At 44.7% G+C, this 26733-nt stretch overlaps 2 protein-coding genes across 2 annotated transcripts in view; one reads left to right on the top strand and one right to left on the bottom strand.

The window, feature by feature from the left end:
- The window catches only part of EHD3 (EH domain containing 3), a 30674-nt gene extending 28683 nt beyond the window's left edge, over positions 1 to 1991 (bottom strand). The window contains exon 1 of the mRNA XM_064648034.1: positions 1452 to 1991. Coding sequence (XP_064504104.1) covers positions 1452 to 1678 — 227 coding nt within the window. The 5' untranslated portion in view covers positions 1679 to 1991. The remainder of the gene's footprint in view (positions 1 to 1451) is intronic.
- A 106-nt stretch (positions 1992 to 2097) lies between these two features.
- CAPN14 (calpain 14) overlaps positions 2098 to 26733 on the top strand; it is a 32763-nt gene continuing 8127 nt past the window's right edge. The window contains exons 1-15 of the mRNA XM_064648033.1: positions 2098 to 3856; positions 10404 to 10761; positions 13241 to 13310; positions 14243 to 14361; positions 14954 to 15090; positions 16241 to 16415; positions 17134 to 17199; positions 18595 to 18680; positions 19954 to 20028; positions 20671 to 20834; positions 21526 to 21689; positions 22379 to 22390; positions 23965 to 24170; positions 24702 to 24738; positions 25598 to 25660. Coding sequence (XP_064504103.1) covers positions 3801 to 3856; positions 10404 to 10761; positions 13241 to 13310; positions 14243 to 14361; positions 14954 to 15090; positions 16241 to 16415; positions 17134 to 17199; positions 18595 to 18680; positions 19954 to 20028; positions 20671 to 20834; positions 21526 to 21689; positions 22379 to 22390; positions 23965 to 24170; positions 24702 to 24738; positions 25598 to 25660 — 1788 coding nt within the window. The 5' untranslated portion in view covers positions 2098 to 3800. The remainder of the gene's footprint in view (positions 3857 to 10403; positions 10762 to 13240; positions 13311 to 14242; positions 14362 to 14953; positions 15091 to 16240; positions 16416 to 17133; positions 17200 to 18594; positions 18681 to 19953; positions 20029 to 20670; positions 20835 to 21525; positions 21690 to 22378; positions 22391 to 23964; positions 24171 to 24701; positions 24739 to 25597; positions 25661 to 26733) is intronic.

Below are 26733 nucleotides of genomic sequence, written 5' to 3'. Positions count from 1 at the left end.
CATATCAGGAATTCAGCAACCTCCTCATGTTCAGGCTCTGAGCATCAGTAACCCGAAGGACAGAAAAAGCTTTTCAAACAGGTTTGGTACCAAGTCACAGAACAGAGATCTAGGGTGGAACCAGACAGCTGTGCTATCCAAGTAGCCTAATTTTCAGAAGAGTAACTAACTCTCTTTCCAAACATGTGCCAAATGCTTCTTTAGGTCATTCGTACCCCTTCACCATCTATCTGACCCACTCACATGAGAAAGGCCTTTTTACTCTTACACTTTGTTTGCCAGGTACACCCCAATGTAGCAGAAATGCATTTTGTCCTTGGCTTCTAGCCAGGACATTTAGTGGCAAAAATATTACAGTACATAAAAAAAACCAAACCAACCCTGCATTTTTCAAGGTCAGTCCTTAAGAGGTACAGTCAATTTGATTCACCTTTCTCTACAGCTCCCTCCTCCACCAAGAAATACTGGTAGAACAAAGGGCTGGCTGCCTGTGGCTTGTATCCAGATTTACACTGGGGTAATTCCACAGATTTCAACACAGCCACACCAGAAAAAGCCTGGAATTTAACGCTTAGCTTATGAATCACATAGGAAACACAGACAGCGCAGCTTCAGCTATGATCCCAAGAGAAAGGCTTGCTGCAAGTTGAACAAGCAGCATGGCTGAAAAGAGATCCCTGCAACAAAGTCCAGCTGGAAAAATTTAACCCTCTCTGTGGCAGTTTTCTATCAGTGAAATGAAAGAGCTGCTCGCAGCTGCTGTTTCTTTACAGTTAGAAAGGAACTTGCTGCTCCCAGCATCTCAGCAGAGCAGGACACAGTTAAAGCAGGACTTTATTTCTGGAGCCCTGAAGACGGGCAGGTCTCCCCTGTGCACAGGCACACATACTTCTCTAACTGGGCTCTGAGCACTGCCTTTGGGCACAGGGCAGAGAGAGACAGACAGACCCAGGCGCGAGACAGAGGCCATTGCAAACCGAAACACCCACTTTAGGATCCCCTAGCTTGCCCCACCACCCAAAAGCTACATCAGGTTGAAAAGAATGGCCATTAGCAGGGCCAACCCGGCCCGAGCGGCCACGGGAATACCCCGCGCGAGCTTTGCCCAAGCCTCCGCACTTTGGACGGCCAAGAGGGCCCCAAGTGACTCACATCTCCACACTCATGCCCTGCCTGCACTCCTCAGCCCTGCCCCGGGCTACTTTTTGCCACGTCGGTGTTTTATGGGACATCTCAGAGCACTGGTGCTTGCAAAGGAACGCTCCGCGTTTGAGCGGAGGGGACTTTTCAATGAAAACCTGTCGATGAGCACCAGGGACACGAAGGGGGTGACAGAAGGGGGATCAAGGCATAGCACAGGTATCAGAGACACGTCCTGCCCCAGCACAGCCCGCGGGCCTCGAGGGTGCGGGCACGCCCGTGCGGGAAGGCAGTGGGCAGCTGGATTTTACCTGATGAATGTGGTCTTCCCGGTAGAGTACTGCCCCACGAGGAGCACCATGGGCTTGTTGTCGAAGTCGGCATCTTCCAGGGCGGGCGAGTGGAACTCGTGGAACTTGTAGTGCTCTTCCAGCGGCAGCAGCTTGGTCTTGTAGAGCTTCTTCAGGCCGTCGCTGACAGTCTGGAACACCTCGGGGTCCTTCCTCCGGCGGTCGTCGGTCCCCAGCCAGCTGAACATCTTGGGGCCGCCTGACGCCAGCTCCGCAGCGACCACCGAGGCTGGGCGAGGGGCGGCGGGCAGGGCTGGGCTGGCTGCGGGCGCGGGCTACCCGCGCATCCCCCTCAGGCCGGGCGGGCCTCGCTCCCCTCCAGCGCCCACACGCGAGGACCGCCCGCCCTCACGCCACCTGCGCCGGCGGTTTCAGCCAGAAAACAGTCCCCGCGGGAGGCTGAAGGAGCGGCTTCTCCGCGCAGCCCCGGCCGAGCGGCACCGGCGGGCACCACCTCCCTTCACGCCGCCGGCTCCCGGCGTGGGCATAGCGCGGAGGGGCGGCCCGCCAGGAAAGGGGCCGGCGCCGGAAGTCGGCGGCTCCTGGCAGGCGCCGCCCGTTCTCCCCGGCGGGTGAAGCCGCGCCGGGCGGCGCCATGTTGGACTGCGGGGAAGGGCCGGCTCCCACAGCGCCCCCTGGGGGCCGCCTCGGGGCTATGCGGCCCGGCCGCCATTTTATTCCCTTTCTCAACCTCACTTTAAAATAAACCTTAAAAATCCACTAAAATTAACCAGATCTGCGAGTGCAGATCTGAGACGGAGTTGGCTGTTTCTGAGAGCTGCCACCTCCAGCCTTTCACAGAATCACAGAAGGGGTCAGGTTGAAAGGGACCACAGCGAGTCACCTGGTGCCCCCTCCCTGCTGAAGCGGGGCCATCCCGGAGCACACGGGACAGGATTGCGTCCAGACGGTTCTGGAATATCCCCAGTGAGGGAAACTCCACAACGTCTCTGGGCAATCTGTCCCAGTGTGCAGTCACCCGAAGTTCTTCCTCATATTCGTGTGGAATTTCCTGTGCATTAGTTTCTGCCCATTGTCTCTTGTCCTATTGCTTGGCACTGCTGAGAAGAGCCTGGCTCCATCCTCTTGGCACTCCCCTCTGTAGATATTTATACACATTGATAAGGTCCCCTTTGAGTCATCTCTTCAACTCTTCCTTCCCCAGCCCCATGATTTGCCTGCACTGCTGCTGCCCCTCGCTTCCCGGGTGCTTGGGACTCTGGCTGTGCCTGGAGGAGTTCACCATTTAAGCACATGAGATGGGCAGATTATCTGCTGTCCCCTCTCCTTTATTCCTCCAGCAATGAGAGCTGACAGGACAGCCACCAGCAGCAGCCTGTGGCTCCTCATGTCCCCAGGGCCAGCTGTCAGCCACAACGCCCTGCTGCCAGGCTCTCCTCATCTCCACTGCGCAGAGCAGGGGTTTTTCTTAGAATATTTCCTAATGGCTTTTTCACTTGAGTCCATCCCATGGGTCTGAGAAATGTGGCAAGAGGCAGTTTTGGAAGCTGTCCCTCCATGTGGCAGACTCCTGCCCTTTCCCAGCCATTTATGGTTGGGAGGAGCCTGGAGCTTGTGCAAGCAGAGGCAGTGGTGCATTTTTTTCATGGCATTTTTTCATGGCATTTTTTCAAGCTTTTTTTTTATGGGTGGGGGGACACATGGAGGTGCATGCAGCCCTGTGCCTGGAAAACGATCCAGGTCCATTTCTGTGCCTCTGGCTGCAGGACCAGACACTTCCCTGGCTGTTCCCAGCTGCTCCTCCTGGCTGATCCCAGGCAGTTCTATGCTCTGTGGCATGACCTGACCCATGAGGTGCAAGGGATGACTCCAGGGACCAGTTTTCTTTTTCTGGAAGAACATAGCAAACTGACTGTATTTTCTGAAGGTCAGGCTTTTCTGCTTTCCTGCCAATGCCTAGAGCTAATCTGAAAGTGGAACTGATGTTTTAAAACCTCCTTAAGACTAATTTCCCTCATTTATTTAGTTTTATAAATAGAGACATTTGGCCTTAAGCATTTGATGACTCCTTTCCAGTGAAAACTCCTGAAAATGAAAGGCCCCATAGAATTCAACGTGTTTTGGCAAGAATTGCTCATTTTGTAGGAAAAAAATCGCTTTCATCTTCTAGATAATTCTGCCATTTAAGGGCTGTGCTCCTCCAGTGCCACTCTGGCATTTCTACAGCTATATATGGAGTCTCTTTGGTGCTTGCTTGTGTTATCCTCGGAGCCAAGTAAAGGTCAGGCCAGGAAGCCTTTGATTGTAAATCTCCCCAGGCCACCTTGATGCCCTTCCTGAATGCAGTGAATGGGGGAGCAAGGCAAGGTTTCTGTTGTACAGGCTGTGGGAGCCGACTGCTACAGGTATAGTACAAGCACACTTGTTCCCCATTTACAAGATGAGGATATTAATCATTAAATTGCACTAATCATAAATATGTGTACCCAACAGCCAAAAAAAAATGTTTCCTTACCTTGCCTGAATAGAGTCCCATTCCTTTGGATTTGTTATCATCAGGGCAGATCACAACAAAACTTGGCAGTCTTTATAGATTTTCTTTAGGTATCTCACAAATGTCACACAATTTTATTTATTTTTCATTCTGTTTTCTTAGCCATTTGAGACTGACTTCCTCAAGAATGCTCTTTACCTTGAAGTATAGAGCTTGCCAAAAACAAAGGGAAGTAAAATTAGGAAAGGAAGTTTAGAGTATAATTAGGTTTTCTTTCTGCCAGAATCAAACTGAAAGTTTTAATCCATTTTCATTTTTTATTCCTTTTAATTTCTTAAACAGGTGTTTTAATGGATGGTTTTCTGTTTGACAGATTGCTCTTATAGTGCAATCTTTAGTAAGTTTTCTTTTAAAATAATTTACATTTTTTAAATTTTGCAAGTAGAAAAATAACAAAACCAATTAAATATTTTTTTCCAAATGATGATTTTTCATTTGAAGTCACTGCTGGAAGAACAGTTGTTTTTCTTTCATGTTTCTTAGCCATTCAAATGTAAAGACTCTCTCTCGACTCCCCTGCACAGAAGTCACTCTAATGCAGTGCTCAGGGCATACCTGTATCTAATACCGATGGGGGTCTGCAACTGTCATCTACCACTGAATTTGTCTTTTATCTTTAAAGCTGTGATGGATTAAACTTTTAGTTCTGTAGTTTCTCAGTAGTGTCCCTGCTGTTGGTAACGGGGCTGGCAGTCACTTAGCTGGATGCTTGCCTTGACCAGGAGAGAGTGGCTTGCTGGAAAAGATTCACTTCCACTTTGCTGAAAGTCAGTGAGGCTGGACTAAGTCACGTAGTATTTGCACTCAGAATGAAACTTTGTTTTTGGGGGCGAAACACAATGTTGTATAACTGAAACTCATTTCACGTGAAATGGTGACTGTGTGTGTTTGCTTATCTGCTGCCTCAGGTTGGACAGGTTTACTTCCTACGAAAGAACATCTGAGGATGGAGACATTAGCAAGTCACTGAATTTGAAAAGAGGCGGTGACTCAGTCCATAACACTTCAACAGTTTCAAGAAGCTTGTGGGAGCAGTGTAGTTCAGTAAAATTAACTTCCTGCCAGTGCAGTTACTGCCACTGTTTGTTCATTACCAAGTATGAAACCTGAGTAGATAGTGTCAAAAGTTCAGGTGGCGATGGGTGCAACAGGGAATAACCAGGGGTGTGGGAAAGAAAAGAGGGGAGAGGAAGGCACAGCAGGACCCCAGAATTAAACCAAATAGACTAATTTGATAAGTAAGGGAAGGAAAGTTTCCTCTGGTTCAGCTAGATCAAAATTCTCAACTGCCTGCCATATGGCCTATATAAAGACATATGGCCTATAGAGACATATGGCCTATATAGAGACATAAAATTGTCTCCAGCATAACCTATCCCTTTCCTCACTCATTGCTTTGCCTTTACAACTCAGAAAGCTGCTGCCTTTCCCTCCTGCCCTCACTGCTGCTTCATATTCCTCTGAAATATTTCTCATTATCTTTCTCCCACCATTCTTCCAGGTGTCTTGGTACACACACACTGTCCTTTTCCCTACTCTCTCCATGCTGCTCTTACCTCCTTGTTGCCTGGAATGGAACAAGGTGCTGGTACCCAGATGTGCCTCCACAAGTGGAGAATGTGGGCTTGGATAATGTACATACAGTGGGTGGGAAGCATGCTTGATTCCAGAAAATTCATTCCTTGAAACTGTACAGCAAAGAAAACACGTAGGGGACTTGACTGATGTGAAGTCTGTAATAGTGCTGGAAAGAAAAATCCTCTGAGCCCTTCACCATCCTTGCAGTGCAGAAACTTGGCAGTTTCTCCTATAACTCTTGAATGGTTTCGGCTGTCTTTGTTATAGGACATACTCCTCCCTCAATTTTAGATCAGTGTTCTTTGCAGATATTGTTATGATTTACTTATTGACAAAGTGTCATATCCCCATCTGTTCTGAGTAGAAATGGGTTTTTGAGGGTATTTCCTCTGAACTTTTACTTACCTGAAAACAGAAATCCTGTTAAAATATAAGACACAGTTAAACATATCTTCCTGTTCTACCTTGTCAGTCATATATGGAGAGATTTGGAGTATTGTGCTTTGAATAGTGAAACAAGGAAACTGCTGCCCACTGAAGCGATGGGTGAGTCAAATGGTAGTCTGCGTGATGGACTGACCTGTTCTTTCATGTCTTCTGTGGAAGTTTGTATAAACTATTTAGAAATTTTCTGTCATTACTCAATATGCTTTTTTTCCCCACCTCCTGCTTCTACCACAGTGTTTGATAGGTTAGGACAAGCTCTTGGGGTTACGTATGCGAGACATATATAAGCATGCACACACACGGAAGCATAAATACACACATAGCTAGAGATAACATATATACTATTTATAAGCAACAGGCATCACTACCAGTGGAACAATTATCCTTTGCTGTGAGGACACACCTGGAGAAGGTAGGACATCAAACAGCAAACGCTATGTAAGAGGGATCTGGTGCTGGCGTTCAGCAGGCATCTCGGGCTAGTACAGAGTTAGGATTCTCCAGGGGTTTGAAAGGAGTATAACTCTGTCACCATGGCATGGTGTTAAGATGAAGCTGTCCTCTGGGATCAGATGGGGGTATTAGTTACACAATGCTGCTTGCCGTGCTGAATGCAGCAGCTGCTGCTGTACTTTTCTCTGGAAGTGTTGAGAAGAAAGGCAAAGAGTTTTTATCAGCAAACATGAGAAGAATTGGTGTGATTTAAAGCAGCTGGATGAGCCACATCAGCTGCCCTGCATGTCACAGTTCCAACACTTCTGTCTGCCAAATGGTTGGGAACAGAGGCTGGTGTTTTAGCTATCCCAGATTTTGTGCACCCTTGTTTCCTCATTTTTGCTGTTTAGAGCCAATTCAGCTGATAATTGATCAGTGAGTATTCTGCAGAGATCAAAAATTTCATCTGTCTCTAATGGGAGTTGTAAGTAGTCAGAATCTCTTATGATTGGGATCCTTATGAATAGGTTGTAACCTTAAATGCTGAAGGACAGGTCTTGACTAAATAGGATTTTCATATTTCCACTGATTTCGATGTAGCTTGGACAATTAGTGCAACAAAGAATATGTATTTTAAATTCTCAACCAGAGTTGTTAAAAGTTATCTTTGGTCAGAGAGGTACTGTTTGAAGTTCTGAAAGCCATCCAGGCATTTTTGCTATAGACTTTTTCTTAAGATCAGTGGGAGACTCTGGGGCAGGTTCACTGCTTGGCCTTGAAAGTCTCAGCACCAGAAGGTGTTCATCAACTTTTGGGCCAATAATCCAAGCACAGGAGATTCAGGGCAAGGTCATCCACCTGTCTGTTTATTCATTCATTTTGTGAGAAAACATAGTTCAGTGCTTCTTTTCAGGATATTTCTATTTGCTTTAAAAGCTCATAGGAAGGGCAGGAGTCAACTTTGAGGTTTGTGTTTTGTTTTTGTTTGTTTATTTGTTTGTTTTTTGTCTTTTTTTTGCCTTTTTTTCGGTTGTTGTTTTGTTTTTGTTTGTTTGGTTGGTTGGTTTTTTGTGTTTTGTTTTGGCTTTGTTTTGTTTTTGTTTTTTTTTTTTTCTGAAATGCACCACTATGTTTAATCAAAGACTTGAGGTTGTACCTGCAAGTGCTGTTTTTATATATAGAGACTACTGTTTTTTAGAGACTAATAAAGATTAACAAAGCCTAATACACTCACATTTTCATTTTGACTAATGACTACTAATTTCTGCAGCTAATGTTCTGTTGTATTACAAGAATGGTTGTAAAAGATGGCCCTGCATAATTTGTTCTTCTCACCCTAAAATTTATTATTTTGCATGCAAACATTTACTCTGTTCCATGCAATCGGGAGCAGCTTCTCAGCCCAGATTTGGATTGTCTTTATTAAATCTGAAAAGCTGGGCTGAGCTCTGTCAGCTCCAGGTTTAGCCCTCAAATTGCCCACTGCCCCAGTGTTGCCTGAGATAAATCCTCTCATAGAGTGAGTAAGAGTCTCTGAGAGAATTCACGTATGGTCCAGTTACTTTTACTAAAAGTGTAGGATTTTCCATGGCTGCTTCAGATTCTCAGCTTAAGACTTAGGGATGGGGCTTTTAAGATCTTGAGAAAGATCAGGGGAGATCATAGGATGCTAATGTAGTGCAAGGACTTACATCAGATGGCAAACATGCTAACTAGAGAAACATGCAAGGAATACAGAATCAAATCCATTTAACCTACTGGCTCATGGCTTCCATCTAAAGCTTTAAATGGAAGCTACACTGTCTGCTACACTTGGCTGCTTTCCCTAAGAAATTTTAATTGCTGGAAGAGGCATGCACACACTCTGCTCCACCTGTGAGGGAGGACACAGTAGGGCACTGATTCATTCTGGGTCAGCACCATTGCTGAGTGCAGTACTGGTGATTTCCAGGTATACCCTGGCAAGTCATGTACAACTGTACCTGGTGGCTGCTCCTACACATGACTGCAGCCAAACACAAGTGCAACACCTTGTAGGTGTCTAAGAAGTCACTGTTCATGACACATAAAATGCTTCATTGCCTCTTTTGTTCAAAGATTTCCAGGTAATTTGGAAAAGAGTTTAAAACAACACACCTACAGGCAGGTTCAGTGGGAGGTTTTTGAAACATGCAGAGTAGCTGCATCATTAACTCTGATTACACCCCGTTACAGTCAGGGGTGCTGGCTGAATTTATTGGAAATAAGGCTATATATTCAGGTGATTTAAACCTCCGTTTTTGAAAGCATTGGTTTTTTCATACTATCTCTGGGTTTCAAAGCCTGTATATGAAGTTCAATTCTTTTTCAAGTAAATGCCAGAGTGAAGTGAGAACTGGTAAAAGGTTAAAATGATTTTATCAGGCTTCGTGCATGCTCTGCACACCCAAAAATCAAGTCTCAAATATTTGCTCTTCAGTGTAGCTCAAAGTATGTCACTTGGTCTCCACTTCTTTTCTTGGAAAGCAGCAAAATGAGAAATTCTTTTTCATACATGTTTTGTCTGTCTATATAAAATGCAGCTGTTCTCCAGGCTGTTTTCTTCCTCTTGTTTTTCTCTTAAATCTACCTCTGTCTGTTGCTCATGTTGTCCCAGCTGTGAAGGCCAAGGTTGTAAAAAGGGAGGATTTGGAGGTAGAGACGGTATTTTTTCATCTGGAGAAAAAGTAAGCAAGTTGTTAGGCACTTAAATACTTTTTCAGGTCTGAAATGTCTACTGTACAATAGAAAATTGAATTTTTGTTTCCAGGGCTATATTTTGAAGATTTTTTTCTTGGTTGCCTTTGAGGGTCAAGCCCTGTGGATCAGTTGTAGGGTAGTTTTATAACAAATGAGAGCTCTGTGTGGGAGGACAGCTCAATTTGGAGTTTTTTGGTTTCTCACAGGGAATGCCTGTGACCTTCAACTTCGATGGGAGTAACAATCAACTGGTTCCTAACTGTGACCAGCATCCTCCCAGGTGCCTGGGGCAGTGATTTTGAGTCTCAAAGAGCCTCCTCTGCAGGGAAGCCATCCAAATACTGTATCATTATGCCATATGAACAATTTATTAAACTTTGCATACCGATTAATTTTTTCAGTCCTGAAAACAGTAATAACTATGTAATAGTAATAACTGAAAACACTGTAATAACTATGATTATGATCACCTTGTTACCACTGATGGGAGTGATTTGCCTGCTGAGATTTTAGTCATGATTTCTTCCAGGAGCCCACCACTTGCAGCAAAGGCTGATGCTAATGTTTAACATAGCTGCCAATATTAAAAAAGGGCTAGGACATCGCTCTTTGTTGTTTTTAGTGGGGGGATGAGAAACATCTGTCTTGAATGTTACAAGGAAAAAAATACCTCAGCATGCCATTTCATGTGTGAATCTGTGGTATTCAGCAAGATGGAATGTGATCTCTTGGGGGAGATCATATCATTCTCCAAAATGAGGCAAAAAGGGCAAAATAACTATCGAGGGTGTGTGAGTAATGGCTTTGTAACACCTAATGTATTCCATTTTTCTGTTAGTCTTTGGTTTATCTAGCACCTTTTTTTTTTCTTGGGAGGGGAAATATCTTCATGCCAGAATGTGATTGAATAAAGACTATCATTCATGTTGCAACATGTTGTGAAAATATCCTGGAGAGCCTAAAATAGTCCAGAGAGAGACTGAGAATAGCCATGTGTATGGCTTCAAAGCCCTAGTAAAAGTCAATGGGGTCACTCGTTTTTATTTCGCTCAGATCCACAGCAATGTAAAGCCTTGAAGATGCAGTGATAGGTGCTAGATTAGAATTGGGTGGGTCCCCACTTCTGAGAGTGCTACTATCCCTACCCACCCCTACTGGCTGAGGAGAAAATTTTAAAAGCCACGATTAAAATGACTTTTTATACTTATTTTAATTATCAGGAATTCTTCTGAAGAAGACACACCTCATCCCAGAAAACTGAGTGTTCCTAGCAGAACTGTGCAGTGTGAGATCCCTGCAGAATCCTCAGTGGAAAACAATTATCCTGGTGTTACTGGGGACATCACCATGCCTTTTCTGCTCTGCTTGAAAAAAAATAAGTCACCTGTGCCTTTAGGCAGGAGTATCTTTCAAAAACACACCCCTCCCATCCAGCAGAACTACCAGGCTTTGCTGGAGTTGTGTTTGAAGAACAAATGCCTGTTCATAGATGACAACTTCCCTGCTCACATCAGCTCTATTGGAACAGGACCACTGCTAAAAAAACTACCCCGAAATTTACAGTGGAAGAGGCCGCACGTAAGTGACTTTCAGTGAGTACTGTAGTGTAAGAGGATGACTACAGCTGATAGCCAGCAAATAGTTTTAGCATTGAATAGACTACTCTTAGACTTTAATTTAGGTGTACTTTAATTTCTCCAGAGATTACATTTATTGTATCAGGTGTCATTTTGGAACCTGGGGTACACGGTTTCATAATTGCCTTTGAAGCATTTGTTGGCCAAAATCATAACCAGCCTCATTCAGTTTATATCCAGTGACGCTTGGAGCAGGAAGGGAGAGCAGGCAAAGGGAGCAGGTGGAGCTGGTTTCCTTGGAGCTCACAGCTATGGTGATCCCACCATGACTCTGTGATGACAGTACTCATGGCAGTGGTTCCTCTCTCCAAAGTTCAAGATCCCGGCCTTTTAGAAGATATCTGAGATTCTAGATAGTTCTTAGCCTTTGACCCCTCTCTCCTATGGAGCACGTATTGTTTTGATGCTGGAGGCTGCTGCTTTCCCAAGCGGCAGCAGGTGCCTTATCCTTTTGCTGGGCTGGTTTTTTTTTCCCTGCTAAACTGTTTAGTCTATTGTACTTAGACCAGTGTTTTCCCAGCTCTCAGGGTTGAGCTTCTACCACAACCAGTAACTGACCATTAGTTGGTGAGTTGGTTTTAGCTTTGGGGCTTTGTTTTCTACCTGTGCTGATATTTCCAAGGCCTTTGCTGGTATCCTGTGCTTAAACTGAACATCATAGCAAGAGACAGTTGGTTGCAAGGTCACAGAGCAAGTTCTCATAACAAATGGACAGATAACAAGTCTAAGAGGCCAAGACAGGGTCCTGGCACAGTTAGATAAAGCCTGTTACTAGCAGTGGCAGTTCTGTTCTTTCTGAGGCACTGCACAGAGTACTGACAATCAGATCTTCCTGAAAGCAGTGTAAAAATTACATGAGAATTTCAGAACCCATGTATTACTGTCCCTGTAAGAGAATTCTGCCAGGTAGTAGCAGATAGCAGCTCCAAGCTAAGTTATTTTCTAGCTGTCATGCTTTGTCAGACTTAAACAATTTCTCACAAGAGCTGAGTTTTTCCAAAACTCATAAAACTCACCAGGAAGGTAGAGGCATCTTTGCAAAGCAAGCAGGGGAGCTTGGGAAGAGCAGCCCTCATTCTTAGAGTTTCATACATAATTCAGTCTTTCAGATGGTTTGTGTTAAGTCAGGATCTGCAGGTGGAGGAAGAGCGTAGTCCTCAGGGGCCTGAGCTGGGTTGTGCTGGGGACTGTGGCTGAGGCAGCTATATCAGCATAGAGGGATTTAGGGAGAAAAGTCAGCATGAGTCCTAGCCTCTACAAAGCCCTTCAGGTGTCCCTCCATCCCACAGATATTGGAATGGACTTGAAACCTCTGTCTCTCAATGCACTGTTCTGCTGCTCTGCTGTGATTCTTGGGGTGTCCTGTGTAGGGTCAGGAGTTGGACTTGATGATCCTGATGGGTCCCTTCCAACTCACCATATTCTATGACTCTATGATTCTAAAACTGCCCTGTGAAGAAGGCTGCCATTTGCTCTGTATGCTGAACTTAGCAGAGCACAGGCTCTCTGAGGATGGATGCTGTGCATCCTTCAGTCCCTGAGCTGCAGAGAAGATGCTGAGATTCTTCTGTTCACCCTGCAGGCTTGTAGCTTGCTGCATCTATGACTGATGGCCTGCAAACTGAACACCCAAATTCACCAAGGACAGGGCTTGGTGTCTAATTACTGTAACTGCCTTCTGAGGGTTTGCCATTTCTTTGCTACTGCCTGTAGGGGAAGCCAACAGTGTGAAACTTAGCTTGAGCAATCTCTAGGTCATTCGAGTGAAATGTAAGTTTGACACTTAGGTTATTAATTTAACCCCAGAGGCACTTGTGAATGGAAAAAAGTAACATTATTTCTCTCTGAACCTGCTCTTGTCATCAGTCTGTAGCCCAAGTGTCAGTCAAATCAAGGAGATGTCAGTCAGGTTAGCTGAAAGTTTGAACAATTATGCTCTGCCATCGTAACCTCTTTTGGCTGAAATTTGTATGGAGGAGCAGGACTGGCATATTTGAGGAGTTTGCTTCTCAGTGTGGTGTTCATAGAAACCCATGGTGATGCAACTGGTGAGCACCCGTGACTTATGCTGGAGACCAAATTCAGTGTAGACCAAGCACAAGTGTGCGCCCAGGCTGGTGTCAGGTTAGCCAAAGCACATCACACTAGATTTATACCTGAACCAGAACAGTGTCTGCTGGGACAAAGGGACCATAAGTATTTTGAAAGCTTCAAAAAGGCAGAGGGAATGTTTTGTGTCACACATCCATGAGGTTTTGACATCCTAGGCTAGGAACTCACTGGATTTCCCATCTTATGAGATTGCAGCTCTGCACACAGAAAATCCTTGACTTTCAAGCTAAACCAGCTGATGTTACTTACTTGACTCTCTACCTTTTTTTTTTTTTTTTTTTTTTTGTCTGTGTGTGTGTGCTTTCCAGGCTTTGCACAAAAGTCCAGTATTTTATGCTGCAAACAGAAAGCAACTTGATCTCTGCCAAGGATTGGTGGGTAAGGAAACTCCTTTGTATAAATATCTAAGTATTCTTATAGAAGACAACATTTTGCATGGAAGTTTGATTGTATAAAACTTGGCATAGAAATAGAAGGTGTCTTTCTCCTTCCTTCACTTGTCATGGTGTGGATGAAGCAATTAAAATGGGATAGCCTCAGTAAAAAAACTGGCAAGCTTTGAGGTGGGATTTGAGGCATGAGAGGTATCTCTACAAGCTGAACTCACCTCTCTCTGTTGCTTCTGTGCATACTAATAGGAAGTGATCCTGTGCTTTTACTGGTCTGTGGTGTTGCTGCTTGACAATTGAACAGGGACCACAGAAGCAGGACTTTTGCTGTCTTTGTACCTAATACTTTGTATGAGTGTGTTCTCTTCACAGCCTTGAAGTTAGAAAAATAATTTTATGCCCGTGTTGCCTAAAGTAAAAGGATATATTGTCACCTGCAAAAGAGGTAGAGGTGGGACTAAATTATTTTTTAAGTGCTTTAAGTCCTTAAAAACAAAGTTTGATAAGTACAGTTTTGCATGTGAGATCCACTGGAAATTATTTTTCTTTTCTGAAAAGCAAATGTTTTCAGAGAAAAATGGAAACTTTTTTTTAATAGTGTGCCTTTATAGAGAAGAGAAAAAACCTGACACAATGTCAGTAAAAACCAGAATGTTTCCACTGACAGTTATTGCTTGCTAAATTTCTTATTTAACCAAACAGTATCCAAATGAAAATGTCACGAGAGAACAATTATAATCCAATCATGGTTTGGTTAAGTAAAGCACACGTCTGGATTGTCTAATTTTCCGCATATGATTTGTTATAATTGTAAAGACATCAGCACAACAGCTCTTCTGCTAGGATCTTGGTGGTGTTCCTGAACCTGGCTGACAGCTCTCGCTTTTCAGCCAACTCATGTGTCCGTTTGTCTTGGCGCAGAGAACTGCTGGTTCCTGGCGGCCCTGGAAGCCCTGACATTCCACCAGGACATCTTGGCTGCAGTCGTGCCACAAAACCAGAGCTTTGAGAGGAAATATGCTGGCATTTTCCACTTCCGGGTACAGCTGCTCCCCCAGATTGCAGGGGATCTTCAGGAATCCTCTGCTATGTTTTGTGTCACACCCTTAGATGTATGTGCTTCCCCTTGGCCAGGGGCAAGTGGCCAGAGGGTATCCCAGCCTGGAGAGCAGCCCATCACCCCTCCCACAAAGCAGTGCAGGCAGTGAATCACCTGCAAGTTGCTCTGAGAATACCCCTCCACTTGTCCATTTTCTCCAGCTGTGCCCTACCCGTATTTTAACACAGACAAAAACCTTTCTTCAGAGTGGCAACAGTCAGCAGACCTGAGCACATCTGCTCCAGTCTTCTACCCTTTTGCCCGCTCTTGATGCAACTGTGCTACCTTGCAGTTAGGAATTCCTTCCCCAGAAGTCCAACTGTGGCTTATTTCCCTGCTTATTCCTTGTACACCTGATATATGCTTTGTTTGCTCCTCTGGCCGGATGGAGCTGAGGAATTGGCTCTGTCCCACGTCCCACTGACCCACAGCAGCTTGTTCTGTGCCCACAGCTAGGCTATCTTGCCTTTCCTGTTGTTTCAAGGGGAGGTCCCTTCTAAGGGAAACATCAGCTCATTCCTTTCTCCTGACAGTTCTGGCACTTCGGAGAATGGGTTGACGTGGTGGTTGATGATCTCCTGCCGGTGAACGAGGCGGGGGAGCTGGTCTTTGTTTCCTCAGTCTATAAGAACGTGTTCTGGGGAGCCCTTCTGGAGAAGGCATATGCTAAGTAAGTGACTCATTCCAAGTTATGCAAATAGTCTCTAAAATATGTTGGTTGGTGCCTACGCAGTTTGTTCTTGTTTACAAATGCATTTTGTAGGCCTTGCTATATTTGGAGTGTAATAAATGGTTCTCATCTTTCTATTATTACCCAGTAAAAGCTGCCATTGCAGTAGCTGTTACCAATCCAGGCCCCTGAGTTTAAATCCCAGGGTTTAGGTGTGAAAACAGACCTGTTGTGGGGGGCTGTCCTCTTAGTGTTATCACTGTTTGCAGTGTATTGTCTGTGCTGGTGCCTTCTTTGTAAATACTGTAGAGAAGCTGAAGGCCACCGATAAGGATTTTCAAAGGTGAATGATTTCTGATGCCTCCTTTGATGTATTATCAGTGTGAGAAACCTCCAAGGATTTTCATTTTGGAGGTTTGCTGAAGCATTGTACTCTGTTTTGGTAGAAGCTCCTGCTCTCAGGTCCCCCAAAGCTGAGGCATGTAACAAGTCATGTGTCACGGTGAGAACAGTGGCTTCTCTCCAGAGTGTTTTGTCTACAATGCTAAACTTTAGTGGTAGTATATGACTAAGAAGAAAGCAATAAGGCATAACTGATGGAGTTTGTTGATATTGGGCTGAAATAATCTCTGCAGAGCAGGGAAAAATCCTGGTTAACATTCAGAGAAAGATCACTGTAAAGGTGAGAAAGTGCAGTAATTTTCATTTGGTGTTAGCATTAGAACGAAAAGAGAGAAAAGGAGAAAGTTGCACTGCAATGGTAAAGACAATCAGATTGGAGACTGAGCTCTCAAGACAGCGTGCCTCTCAAGGTACTATATTTTAGATACAGCACACTGTCTGGTGATAAATTCAGGCAACATTTGCTAAGGCAGAATTATCAAAGATGTTGTGATAGGCATGTTCTCATTACAGAGCAGTGAGGGATGACAATGAGTGAAGAGTACCTTTCAGAGTATGGCCAGTCTTTGAGGTAATTTTCTAGATTCTCCTCTTCCTAAATGCAAAGATTCCCCTAAAATTAAACATGAGTTACAGCCTTCCTTTTGCATTTTGCACACTGTTTTTGTATGTTTTCATTGTTACACTATCCTCAACCTGTCATCTGTGACTATAATCCAAAGAATATATTGATGTCATTTTTTGCTAGACTTTATGGCTCCTATGAAGATCTGCAGATTGGGCAAGTTTCAGAAGCCTTGGTGGATTTTACAGGAGGTGTTAATACAAGGATCAAGCTTGCAGAAGCTCCTCCTGATCTGTGGGGTATCCTGACAAGAGCCACCTACAGCAGATCTCTCATGGGCTGTCAAACACACTTAGGGGTGAGACTCGGAGTGATGTCAAATGGCTTTACAGCTAAAAGCCTTTCCAGACCTCTTTACTGCTGCTTAGCTAGTCATTGTGACTCAAAATGTATCAAAGCTGCCACACGTGACTTTCTATAGAAGTCACATTCTTAATGTTAAACTTTCTACAGGGCTTGATTCCCTGCTGCTCTCAGATCCCTGTTGTTATGTTCAGGAATATCTATCACAGAACCTCTATTTAAATGAGGTCCTACTGTATTTTCCCATTTTTGCTAAATAAATTTTCCATTTTTACAGATTGTCCAATGAGGCACAGACACACGTGGAATAAACTTACACCTTAGGCAGAGAGGTGTGTGGTTCAGAACATAAGCTCAAATCTTGGCTTCCAAGCCTTAGGCTAACACTTCAGCTGTTGGGAAACTCTAATATTCTGAAAATCAAAACCTAACCTCCTGAACATTTTGAAAGTGAGATAGTCTCTAGCCAAAGATCCACAATTTAGGAAAGGACCTTCCCAATCAATCTTTCAGTTCCAAGCATACTGTGAAATATGGCTGTTAAGAGCTTCAATTTATGTATTCATTTGATTTTCAGTTCAAACCATTCTCCATTTGTTTTGAGAGTCATTGCTGACACAGGTACAGGTCTCTGGTATTGGTATGAGTCTGCCATGTAAGTGTAGGTAGAATAAAAGGTTTATTTTCCTTCTGTTTCTCTTCCTTTTATACAGACAACAAAGGTCCTGAAGAATGGGCTTGTTGCTGGCCATGCCTACACAGTAACTGGTATTAGAAAGGTAAGACTAGCCCTACTGTCCTGGGTCCAGGTTTATTTGGATATCAGCAATTTTTATTGCAGACATAGGTTCAACCATTAATCAGACCAACTATGGTATCTCCTCCCCAGTGCTCTTTTCTAAGGCTAAAAGAGACTGTGTGCTTTGTTAAGATTCACTTTTGAGTGTGTCCATTTTAGTATCAAGGTCTTGGCATAAAGGACAATGGTTATGGATCAACATATCTCTAAGGATGGGAATGATTCATAGGGCTCTGCTGAGCCCATCACCCACAAATGCATCTTAGCTGCTAAGGAAGAAAGGACTGGACTTTGGGGCTGCTGGGAGGATGTGCTGAAACTTGGGATATGCTTTTTGCTTGGAATAAAAAACTTTCCTCTGAAGTCAAAGGAGAGGTCATAGAGAAGTAAAGATGCAAGGGCCGAAATATGAAAGACTGCAAATGGAAATGTGAGTCAATGGTGGAGTAAGGGAACCAAACTGGGCCCCTGTGCAGGGAGTGCAGGTGGACCCCACTGATCTGCAGAAGTATCATTGAGAGTCCCCCTAAGATATTTGTCTAGAGGTAAAGGACAGTGAAATAATAGATCCCAAAGACTGTGAGAAAACTCAAGCTTTCTCCTCCTGGGTTGGTGGATGACTATCTTGTCCAGCCTTAAAAGCAGTTTGACAAGGATGGCAAAGGACTTTGTGGGGCTTTGGACATGTTGGTGAAAGTATGTTCAGTACCTCTAGCGAGAGATACTAGGAAAGTTGGAAGAAATACTGTCAGCTGGGTGATATACATCTGTGTCTCCCATAGGAGGAGCAGGAAGGTTTTAGGTATGGAGTTTATCAGCGACATGTCTGCCATTCTGGCTCCTCTGATGGGATGAAGAGCCAGGCAGCATTAAGGGACTGACCCAGCATCTGGAACCAATGTGAAGGCAGCTTTTCTGCTGTGTGCTGCCAACAAAGTCCCTGGTTGGCCTGGCTCCCTCTCCTCCCCCCATGGCATCCCAGTTCAGGAGGCACTGACCTAGGTGGTGACCCATGGGGGACTGCACTGTGCTGTGCCATTGCACTGTGGTAGGACTTGGCTTTCACAGTAGTACAGTCTTGCCCCCACATGAGTGCAAAATGAGCAGATGTTGGAAAGGAAGAGGAATTTACAGTCAAACCTCTACATTTGGAATCTGTTATGTCTCTGGTATCACTTCAGAATGTTAAGATGAAGCATCTGAATCTCTTTGTTGCCGGTATTCTGAGTTGCATATTCATAGATTTTTATCATCATACTTGCTGGCATCTATGAGAACAAACAAAATAATTGTTAATATCTGACACAGAACAATGACTTAAACCAGATGAGAACTGCTGAGACCTTGATAAGTACAGTGTTACTGTTTTCTGCAGGTGACCTGTCAATATGGACCAGAAAACCTAGTGAGACTGAGAAATCCATGGGGGAAAATTGAATGGAAAGGAGACTGGAGTGACAGGTGAGTTTTAAAAAGGAAAGGTATGATGCTGAGGGGGAGGAAAAGTTTATTGGAGGAAAGATGCTGCCATCTTCAGGCATGAATGCTGAGGGCAGCGTTCAGATAACTAACAGTTGCTCGCAAAGACCTTCTGGTGTCAAAGCAATGACTCAATAGATTTGTGTGTCTCCAACAAATAGTGCTTACGTAGCTGGGCTCACTTCACACACACAGCTTCAACAAGATCAGTTCTCGTTTTCCATTCACTGAATACCAGAGGAAACATAATATGAACGTCAGACGCTGACCACGTTGCTGCGATCTGGATGGCATGCAAAGTGACAGATAGCTGGGCAGGAGGCTCTAAACAAACAACATGTTTCAGGACACACAGTCATTTATCATGGGAGGGCCTGTGCAAAGTCCTCCACAGGCTACAAAGTGCAGGAGTTGGCTGGCTGCAAAGGATTCCTCTGTTCTGGCTGTTTCAGGAATACAATTGGGTATGAGATCAGAAGAAGCAACCAGTGAGGCAAATGGGCCCCGTATTTGCAGCTACCTGATTTTTTTTTTAATTCGGATCCACAAAAGACAGTGTTTTGCATTCTAGACCACTGGCAACTGTAAGCTTGTGTCCAGTTCCTCTTTAAAGTGGAGCATGTTTCTCTCTTCCAAGCTTCACTTCATTCCCTGTGCAGGCTCTGTTTGATGAGGCTCATGTGGGTAGAAAGGAAAGAAGAGTACAGAGGTTACTGGGAATGTGAGTGACTTTCACCTTGTCTGCAGAGCTGTAACTTCTCTGATGCGTGTCTGTCACATAATGACAACACACCAGCTGTTCCTGTTGAAGAGCATAATGAGCAACATACTGTAGGCCTGCCTTTGAAACGACTCCCAGCTGCCTCTTGTGCTGTCCTAGTCATTCATTCATTATGCCAAACACTCTTCCTATTATGTCCCCTTTGATAGAAAATTAACCAACAAAGCAGGTCTAAATTTTTATATTTTAAGTACTTGGAAGCTGCATGTTCAAGTGAGTGGACTGGCTGATGGAAATGGAGCATTTGTGGCTTCTGCTGGAGAAAACTGGAGCCATTTACCTACATCTCATGGGACCCAGAGTGGTCATGGAGAGTCTCATATGGCTGAAGGCATAGGAGCCTCTCTTTAGTGGGAGATAAACATGATGATATGTGGGGACAGGTATTTGGCTTCTTTTGATAGAGGAGAGCAATGTACTCTGCCTTGAATTTCAGGCCACATTTGGTTAGTCATCTCATGTTATTCCCCTTAGCTCTTACAAGTGGGAGCTGCTGAGCCCGAAGGAGAAGATTTTGCTGAGGAAAAAGAAGGAGGACGGAGAATTCTGGTAATGGCACAGTCTTGCCTCTCTCCTCTCCGCCAGTAGCTCTGGGTCTGCACCTGAAGATGAAGCAGCACCTTGGCACTTAGGCTGAGGCATAGGTGATCTACTTCATACCAGCCCATGCTTGCTCTCTTGTTCCCCTCTGCCTGATGACATGAGAAGCAGTAGCTGTGCTGACATGGATGCACGGTTTTTCAGTGGCACGAGCGAGGGAGAAGCAGGACTCCTGGGGCTGCTGGAGAAAAAGGGCAGCTTTCAGGAGCTGTTGTCCTGCCTTTTATTTTTAACATAGCTCTGGGAAGCTCTTGCTTGCCTGGTGTTTGTCTGTGATTTCTCCATAACTTCTGCCACGAGGTGGCAATGTTGCTGCCCCGTAATTTCACTGCATTCCCTTTGATGGCAATATTATTTTATTCTCTGTGCTGCTATCCTTTGCTGAAGTTTTAGTCGTCCATTTGCTACTTCTAGATGCTGCTGTTGGAGCAGACACTCTCTTCTTTACTACCTAATAAAATATGAGCATTACCATATGTAACGCAGAATGGTGCGGCTTCGAAGTTCCCTGCTCCCTTTCCTTTTCTTTTTATGAGCCATATGGACTAAACTAAACTGCTGACAAGATGTCTCTTGGCACTCTTTTCCCAGGATGTCTCTGCGAGATTTTAGGATTCATTTTGTAGATCTGGTGATCTGTAAACTAACTCCAGACCTGATGAGCCAGGAAGATGGGAAAAAGTGGATGTATTCCCTGAAGAGTGGGAGATGGGTTAAAGGAAGTACAGCAGGAGGAAGTCTGGGATTCTGTAATGGTGAGGGATGCTCTTTTGGATGACTCTGACATTTGGATGCTCTGCTGACTCAGTTACCAGCACCTTATACCTCTTAGCATAAAACTGACAACAGAAATATGTGCTTCCTGCTTAAGCCTCCACACCAACATCAAAAATAAGCAGCTGAAGGACTTTGATTGCCTTCTGCTATCACAGAAAATGCATCACTTGCAAACATAGGGCAGTGGGTTGATTATAGCATGAAATGAGCTGCAGAATCACAGGATCAATTGCCAGCACTGTTCTGCTTTAGGGCATTAAACTTGTCTGTTAAAATTTGCATCCTCAGCACCTCCAGGGAGTGGTATTTTAAGTAAAGTGAATGGGAAATGTAGAAGCTCAGCTCTTCGGGAAGCAGAGCAGGTGGGGTCTGAAGTCAGCTAGCCCATATACCAGAGGTGATGCAGGAACAGTGATACATTTATAAAAAACATGAGCTCTTAGTTGCATGTAAGCAGAAATATAGTTCCTTGTTCCTGGGTTGTTTTGCTGTTTTAGATAAGTTACACTGCTAAACTTGTGAACTGCACCCTAAAATCAAATTCCTGTGGTGTCTGGAGGTACAGACTAGTTGTGACCGATTCAGTCCAATGCCAGGCATCATGTGGGAAGCTGGCAATCAATTTTGTGAGGGAAAATGACATCAAAATTCTTTTCTTGTTTTGCTTAGGCAACTTTTGGATGAACCCTCAGTACTGGCTGAATGTTTTACCAGTTGAAGACAGTAAGAAAAACCTGAATTCGTGCAATGTGGTTATATCCCTGATGCAGAAACACAGCAGAAAACACCGGAACCGAGCTCCTCACCTTTTCATTGGATTTTTACTCTACAAGGTGTGAAGAATTGCTTTGCTTTTCTTGCTTTCACCACATAGGAAAACTTCCAGGCCTTGTAAATTGTAGTGCTTTGGAGATGAAGAGTTTTGTTGTGCCCAGGGTGATTTGTGCTCTTTCCTTCTGCCTGCACCCACTCTCCTCACACATCACAGCACAGCTCTGTGTCCCACTTGCTGCCTCTCCAGCATGCTGCATGTCACCCTGCAGAACAGTGAGAAGTGCCTTTTCCTTCAAAGTACGCTTTTTTATTTTCCTTTCTCTGAGAGTATGTGCAACAGCTGGGAGAACGTGCTAGGAGTGCCCTTACTTTGAGGCAGAAAGAGCTCTGCCCTCAGATTATTTCCAACTATGGTAAATTGTGCTTAAGAAGTGTTCATAGCATGATGTAGCAGTGGTCCGTGTGTGCATACTGCTAGTTCCCTGTGTATCCGGGGATAAGTGGATATCCCCTCAGTTCTCTACTTATCCTAGTGTCTTGAGAGCCACTCTTCTCCCCTGAACAGAACCACAGCTCTTGTTGCTGCTGTGAGGTGACTGTGGGGAAGGGTTTTTGGGTGGAGGGACTGAGGTTTCTGAAGGCAAAGACCCCAGCTGGATGTATGTATCTGCTTTGCTTCCCAGGAATGACATGGCTATGTTATGTGAGCAAACTTGTTTGACAGTTGCTGTTCCTTTTCTTCCTGCAGGTGGACCTACAGGTGAGTCTCTTGTCACCACTACCAACTGCTTGCTGGGGCACCTGAGCTGGTGCAGCAATTAAGACAACACTGAAGGTGGTGTGTTTGCCTTTGTTCCTTGGCTGACAGTGAGTATTTGAGTTCAGTGAGGCACCACAGCAAGGCACTACTAATACAGAGCTATCCACTGACTCTTCTGAAAAGCTGCCGTATCAGGAGGGCTCAGGGACCTTAAAAGGGGACATGGGTTGTTCAGGTCCTATAATGGGTCTTCAAAGGCATTAGAAGTGGTATCAGTGTTAACAGGGGAAGGTTTAGCTCCTCTTGTCTTCTAAGGGCTTATCTTCCACTCCCTTACAGCTCAGAACACCTCTTAAATGAAAATTTGGGCTGGCAAAGAACTAATTTAGGTGTATGGTTAGGGCAGCACAATTGTGTTCCTAGTTACTGTATTTCCAGCATGGTAACTATGAGGTAAGATGCCATGCCTTCCTGACTTAAATATTTTGTGCGCTATCAAGGTTACAAGTAAGGTAAACTTGCTGGCAGAGGGGGTGGGTCTGGGTGTGGCACACTCCTCTGTCACACCTGAGTGGGAATGGTGGCAGCCAGGACTTTAATTTCAGGTTTGTAGTGATTGCCAAGATCAATACAGAGAGATGGCAAGCCAAGAGCACCTAAGGTATTAGAACTACTGTCAACCCAGTATTGACTGGAATATAAAAACTTTGAATTTAACATAAGGGGCATGAGGAGGAGTAACCCTGAACCTTTCAGAAGAAAGATTGCTCTATTAGTAAGAAAAATACTGGCAAAGGAAGAGGCATAGCCTCTCCCCATGAGGCTGCAGAGTAAAATGACTAAATGTTTTGAGGAACAGCCAAGATCAGAAGGTGACAGTGGTTTTAGCTAGCAGGATTATTTATTTTGCTTGTGTACTGGGCACTCAGTGGCATTAAAAATGAGCTCTGTGTTGCCTGGATCAACACTTTATCCATCCTCCTGTTGCTGAAAAGTGCCTGCAGAGCAAAGAATGTCAGGCAGATCAAGAACTCTTGCATTAAGTCAGGGTTAGGGCTTAGGTTATGCCTGCAGTAGGCTCAGATCACAGGTACTCCCAAATCCTCTGGCACCATATCCCTAGCACTAAGGACAAGCTGGGGACAAAGTGTGTGGTCCTTATGGGATAGGATGGGTGTTCTGGCTAGCGAAGAGCAGTGTCTAGAGCAGTTCCTGCCTGCAGTTACTTCTCTTAATATGGAAAAGCCTTTTGCAGTATCCATTTTGACAGGAATAGCTTCTCCTCTCCAGTCCTCACTGCTGTTCTGTACAAGTACTCTTACATGGTTGATAAATTGCAGGAAACCCAGTTCTTTGACATAGTAGTATTGGGCAGGGGTGTTGCCTAAGTGAGAACCACCATGTCCTGGGAGGAGACTGAGTCCTTTGGGCTCTGTTACCTGCCTGTGCTGCAAAACAATCTGAGGTGTGAGGGCAGGCTGTCTATGCCATGCCCATGAATCCTCCACATGCCTTCTGTGCATTTGTTCAGCTGGTTGCAGAACACACGTCTCTTATCTTTCTTCCCTGAACAGTACCAGGAAAGCAACAGAAAACTGCCCCCAGCTTTCTTCACCCGACATCAGCCTGTGAACAAGCACCAAGTTTTCCTTGATGAGCGGGAGGTGACTCATGACTTCCATCTGGAGCCTGGTGTCTATGTGATTGTCCCATCCACGCTGGAGCCTCAGCAAGAGTCTGAATTCATCCTGCGGGTCTTCTCCAGGAAACATGTTCTTCGGTGAGATGCTGCTGCCCCTCTGCCAGCACCTAATTCTCTGGAATAGTCTGGTCTTTCCAGTCTAATGGGAGCAGCATAGAGACTTTGCGAAAAGCAGCATAATCTCTTTTAGAGAGGCTGGTTGTGGGTTTCCCCCACCTTAGGATTCTCAGTGGCTGAAGCACTGCTTTTGGCTTTATCCTTTTGAGAGGTGTTGAGCTAGGCCCACAAAAGTCTTGCAGCAGGGACATATTTGAGAGTATGAGAAGGACAAGAGCTTTTAATGCACCATTAATGTGCCAGGAGACCCTTCTGGCAGTGCTAGGACAGTTGCTTGTGCATAATAGTGCTTTGAATACTTCAAATGCTGGCAGCCCTTGGAAGTTGTACGGACATGAGGCCTTCCCTTACTGCAGCTGTAACACCAGAGAATAAAACAACCTGCAATAGCAGGTTGGGGCCCCATCTGGGGATGGGGGATGCCACCTGTGGTGAGACAAACACACAACTCTGGGATACCTTTATAACAGGTCTGCTTTTTTGCATCTCCAGGGAAATGGGCGGGAACACGAGTTTCATCCTCTCTAAGGTGAGTGGATGTAAGAGGAGTGGGAGGTCTGTGGTTCAGTCTTCTGCTCTGAATGTTGGGGTTTTACTGTTGCTCTGCTGTAGGGACAGGCTGAGTGAGAATGTCAGGGCTTGTGTTTCAGCACTTCTGAAAGCATGGCTTGAGTTTACAGCTGGAGTCCTTTGGGCCATGTAGACAGATGCAGGCAAATGTGGAGGACAAGCTAAGCACATTAGTTGGTTGCCTTTTTGCAAACATCTTTTAGTGACACCATCTTACTGGCTCTGCAGTCTTTCCTGTTCATGGCTTTTTGGAGGCTCAAGGTCCATTCTTGCACTTGTCCCTGTTCCTTTCATGCCTTGAAAGTTTTGAAGACATCATGGGACCTGAGCAGTACTATTCCCATGCAGCAGCCTGTAGGCTATTTTCGAAATAGCTGAGCTCAGTGGCAGTGCATGCATGTCTGCACCTTGTGCCAGGGAGTTTATAGCATGGTCTGTTCCCCTGGCATAAAAAGGTCTTTCCTGCTTTCATCTCCTCTGTTTTGCTGTATACAGGAAGACAGAGGCCCTTCTCTCTCTTCTTGACAAAGAGTGAGCCACATCCTTTGTTGTTGCATAGCTTGGGGAAGGGTGGGGGGAACGTTTCTCCCCATTGAGTGTTATCTGAGTATTTCTTTCCAAGAAATAGCATTTCTGTGGTGTGGGGAGCTATCTTACCAGTGGGCTGTGTCAGTGATGTAGCATTGATTGCAGTGGTGGGGAGAAAGTGGAAGGGCGGGGGATGGAGTGCATTTCTGGGAAATTATCTTTAATAACTTGGATGACAATATTTTTCTTCTGCAAGTAAATGATTAATATATTTTTTAAATACCTTAAAGGAAATTGTTGATAGGTATGAAGGCAAGATTTGGGAGGATTTCTTCACAAGGCATTTTGAACAGGTAGGTGCTTGCATGAGCTGCCAGAATAAACTCCTCCAGAGCTATTATGTAGCTCTGTGAAAGTAAAAGCGTGTGGGTGCTCAAGGGAGGTCTGGATGTGGAAGTGTGGGGAACAGAGAGGGGCCACAGAGCAGATAGGGCTGTGTGTACAGTGCAGCAAATTTGACTGTGAAGCTTAGCAATATGATAATGTTGAGATAGGCAGACTTCTCCACACAAGAGGGTGGGAATGCCTGGAACTTAATGCCACAGGACATTGTGGATGTGACAATATCAAGAGGCTCAAGAGGTATTAGCAAACTGATGGGCAGAAAGTCCATAAACAGGTACTAAAGGACTGGGCAGGGATGTATACTGTCAGATCCCTTTTCCAACTGACGTGGATGCCAGGGAAACAGCAGAATGGACTGCAGAAGCTGACCAGGCTCATGTGCTTTCCCTAAACATTAATTACTATTGCCTGTATTGGGGACAAAGTGATGGGCTGTGTGAATCCATCCTATCCTTTAGGGTGTTCTTACATTCACTGAAGTAGGTATCAGATGTCCCGTCACCTCCCTTTTTCCCTAATTTTCCTGGTGAAATATGATCTTTACTGTGAAAGATTCTTTTTAAGGATCTCTCTAGCCTGATTTGAGATAGAATTGACCATCAGGGATCCCACTAACTATGGTGAGAGATGCAAGAGTTTCACCTTTCAGAAAAGGTCACTGCATTTATTTAGCATCTTACCCTATATTTGGCAAACACAATTTTACAAAAACAGATTTGCACTTTTAATAGCAATAATTTGAAGGAAACTGTTACTGAAAACAAGCAATGCTTTTACTTTATGCCACTGGTTTAAGATTTTGGTTTTGAGAATGGCGTGGCTTTCAGATGTGCTAGAAATTGCCACATACTGTGAGATGTCGGTCCTTTGCTGTCAGGAGGTCCAAGGACACACAGAGGCAGGCAGTACTGCCATTTCTGAAGGCATTACCCTGGTATGGCTCAATGATTTGAAAATAGCCTTTTATTTTTGAAGAGTGACATTTAAAAAAGCCCTCCAAACAAACGATTGTCACAGCTTC

This window comes from Pseudopipra pipra, chromosome 3, assembly GCF_036250125.1.
Source record: "Pseudopipra pipra isolate bDixPip1 chromosome 3, bDixPip1.hap1, whole genome shotgun sequence".
Taxonomy (NCBI): Eukaryota; Metazoa; Chordata; class Aves; order Passeriformes; family Pipridae; genus Pseudopipra; species Pseudopipra pipra.
Note: the sequence above shows the minus strand (reverse complement) of the source record. Positions and strands in the feature narration are given on the sequence as shown.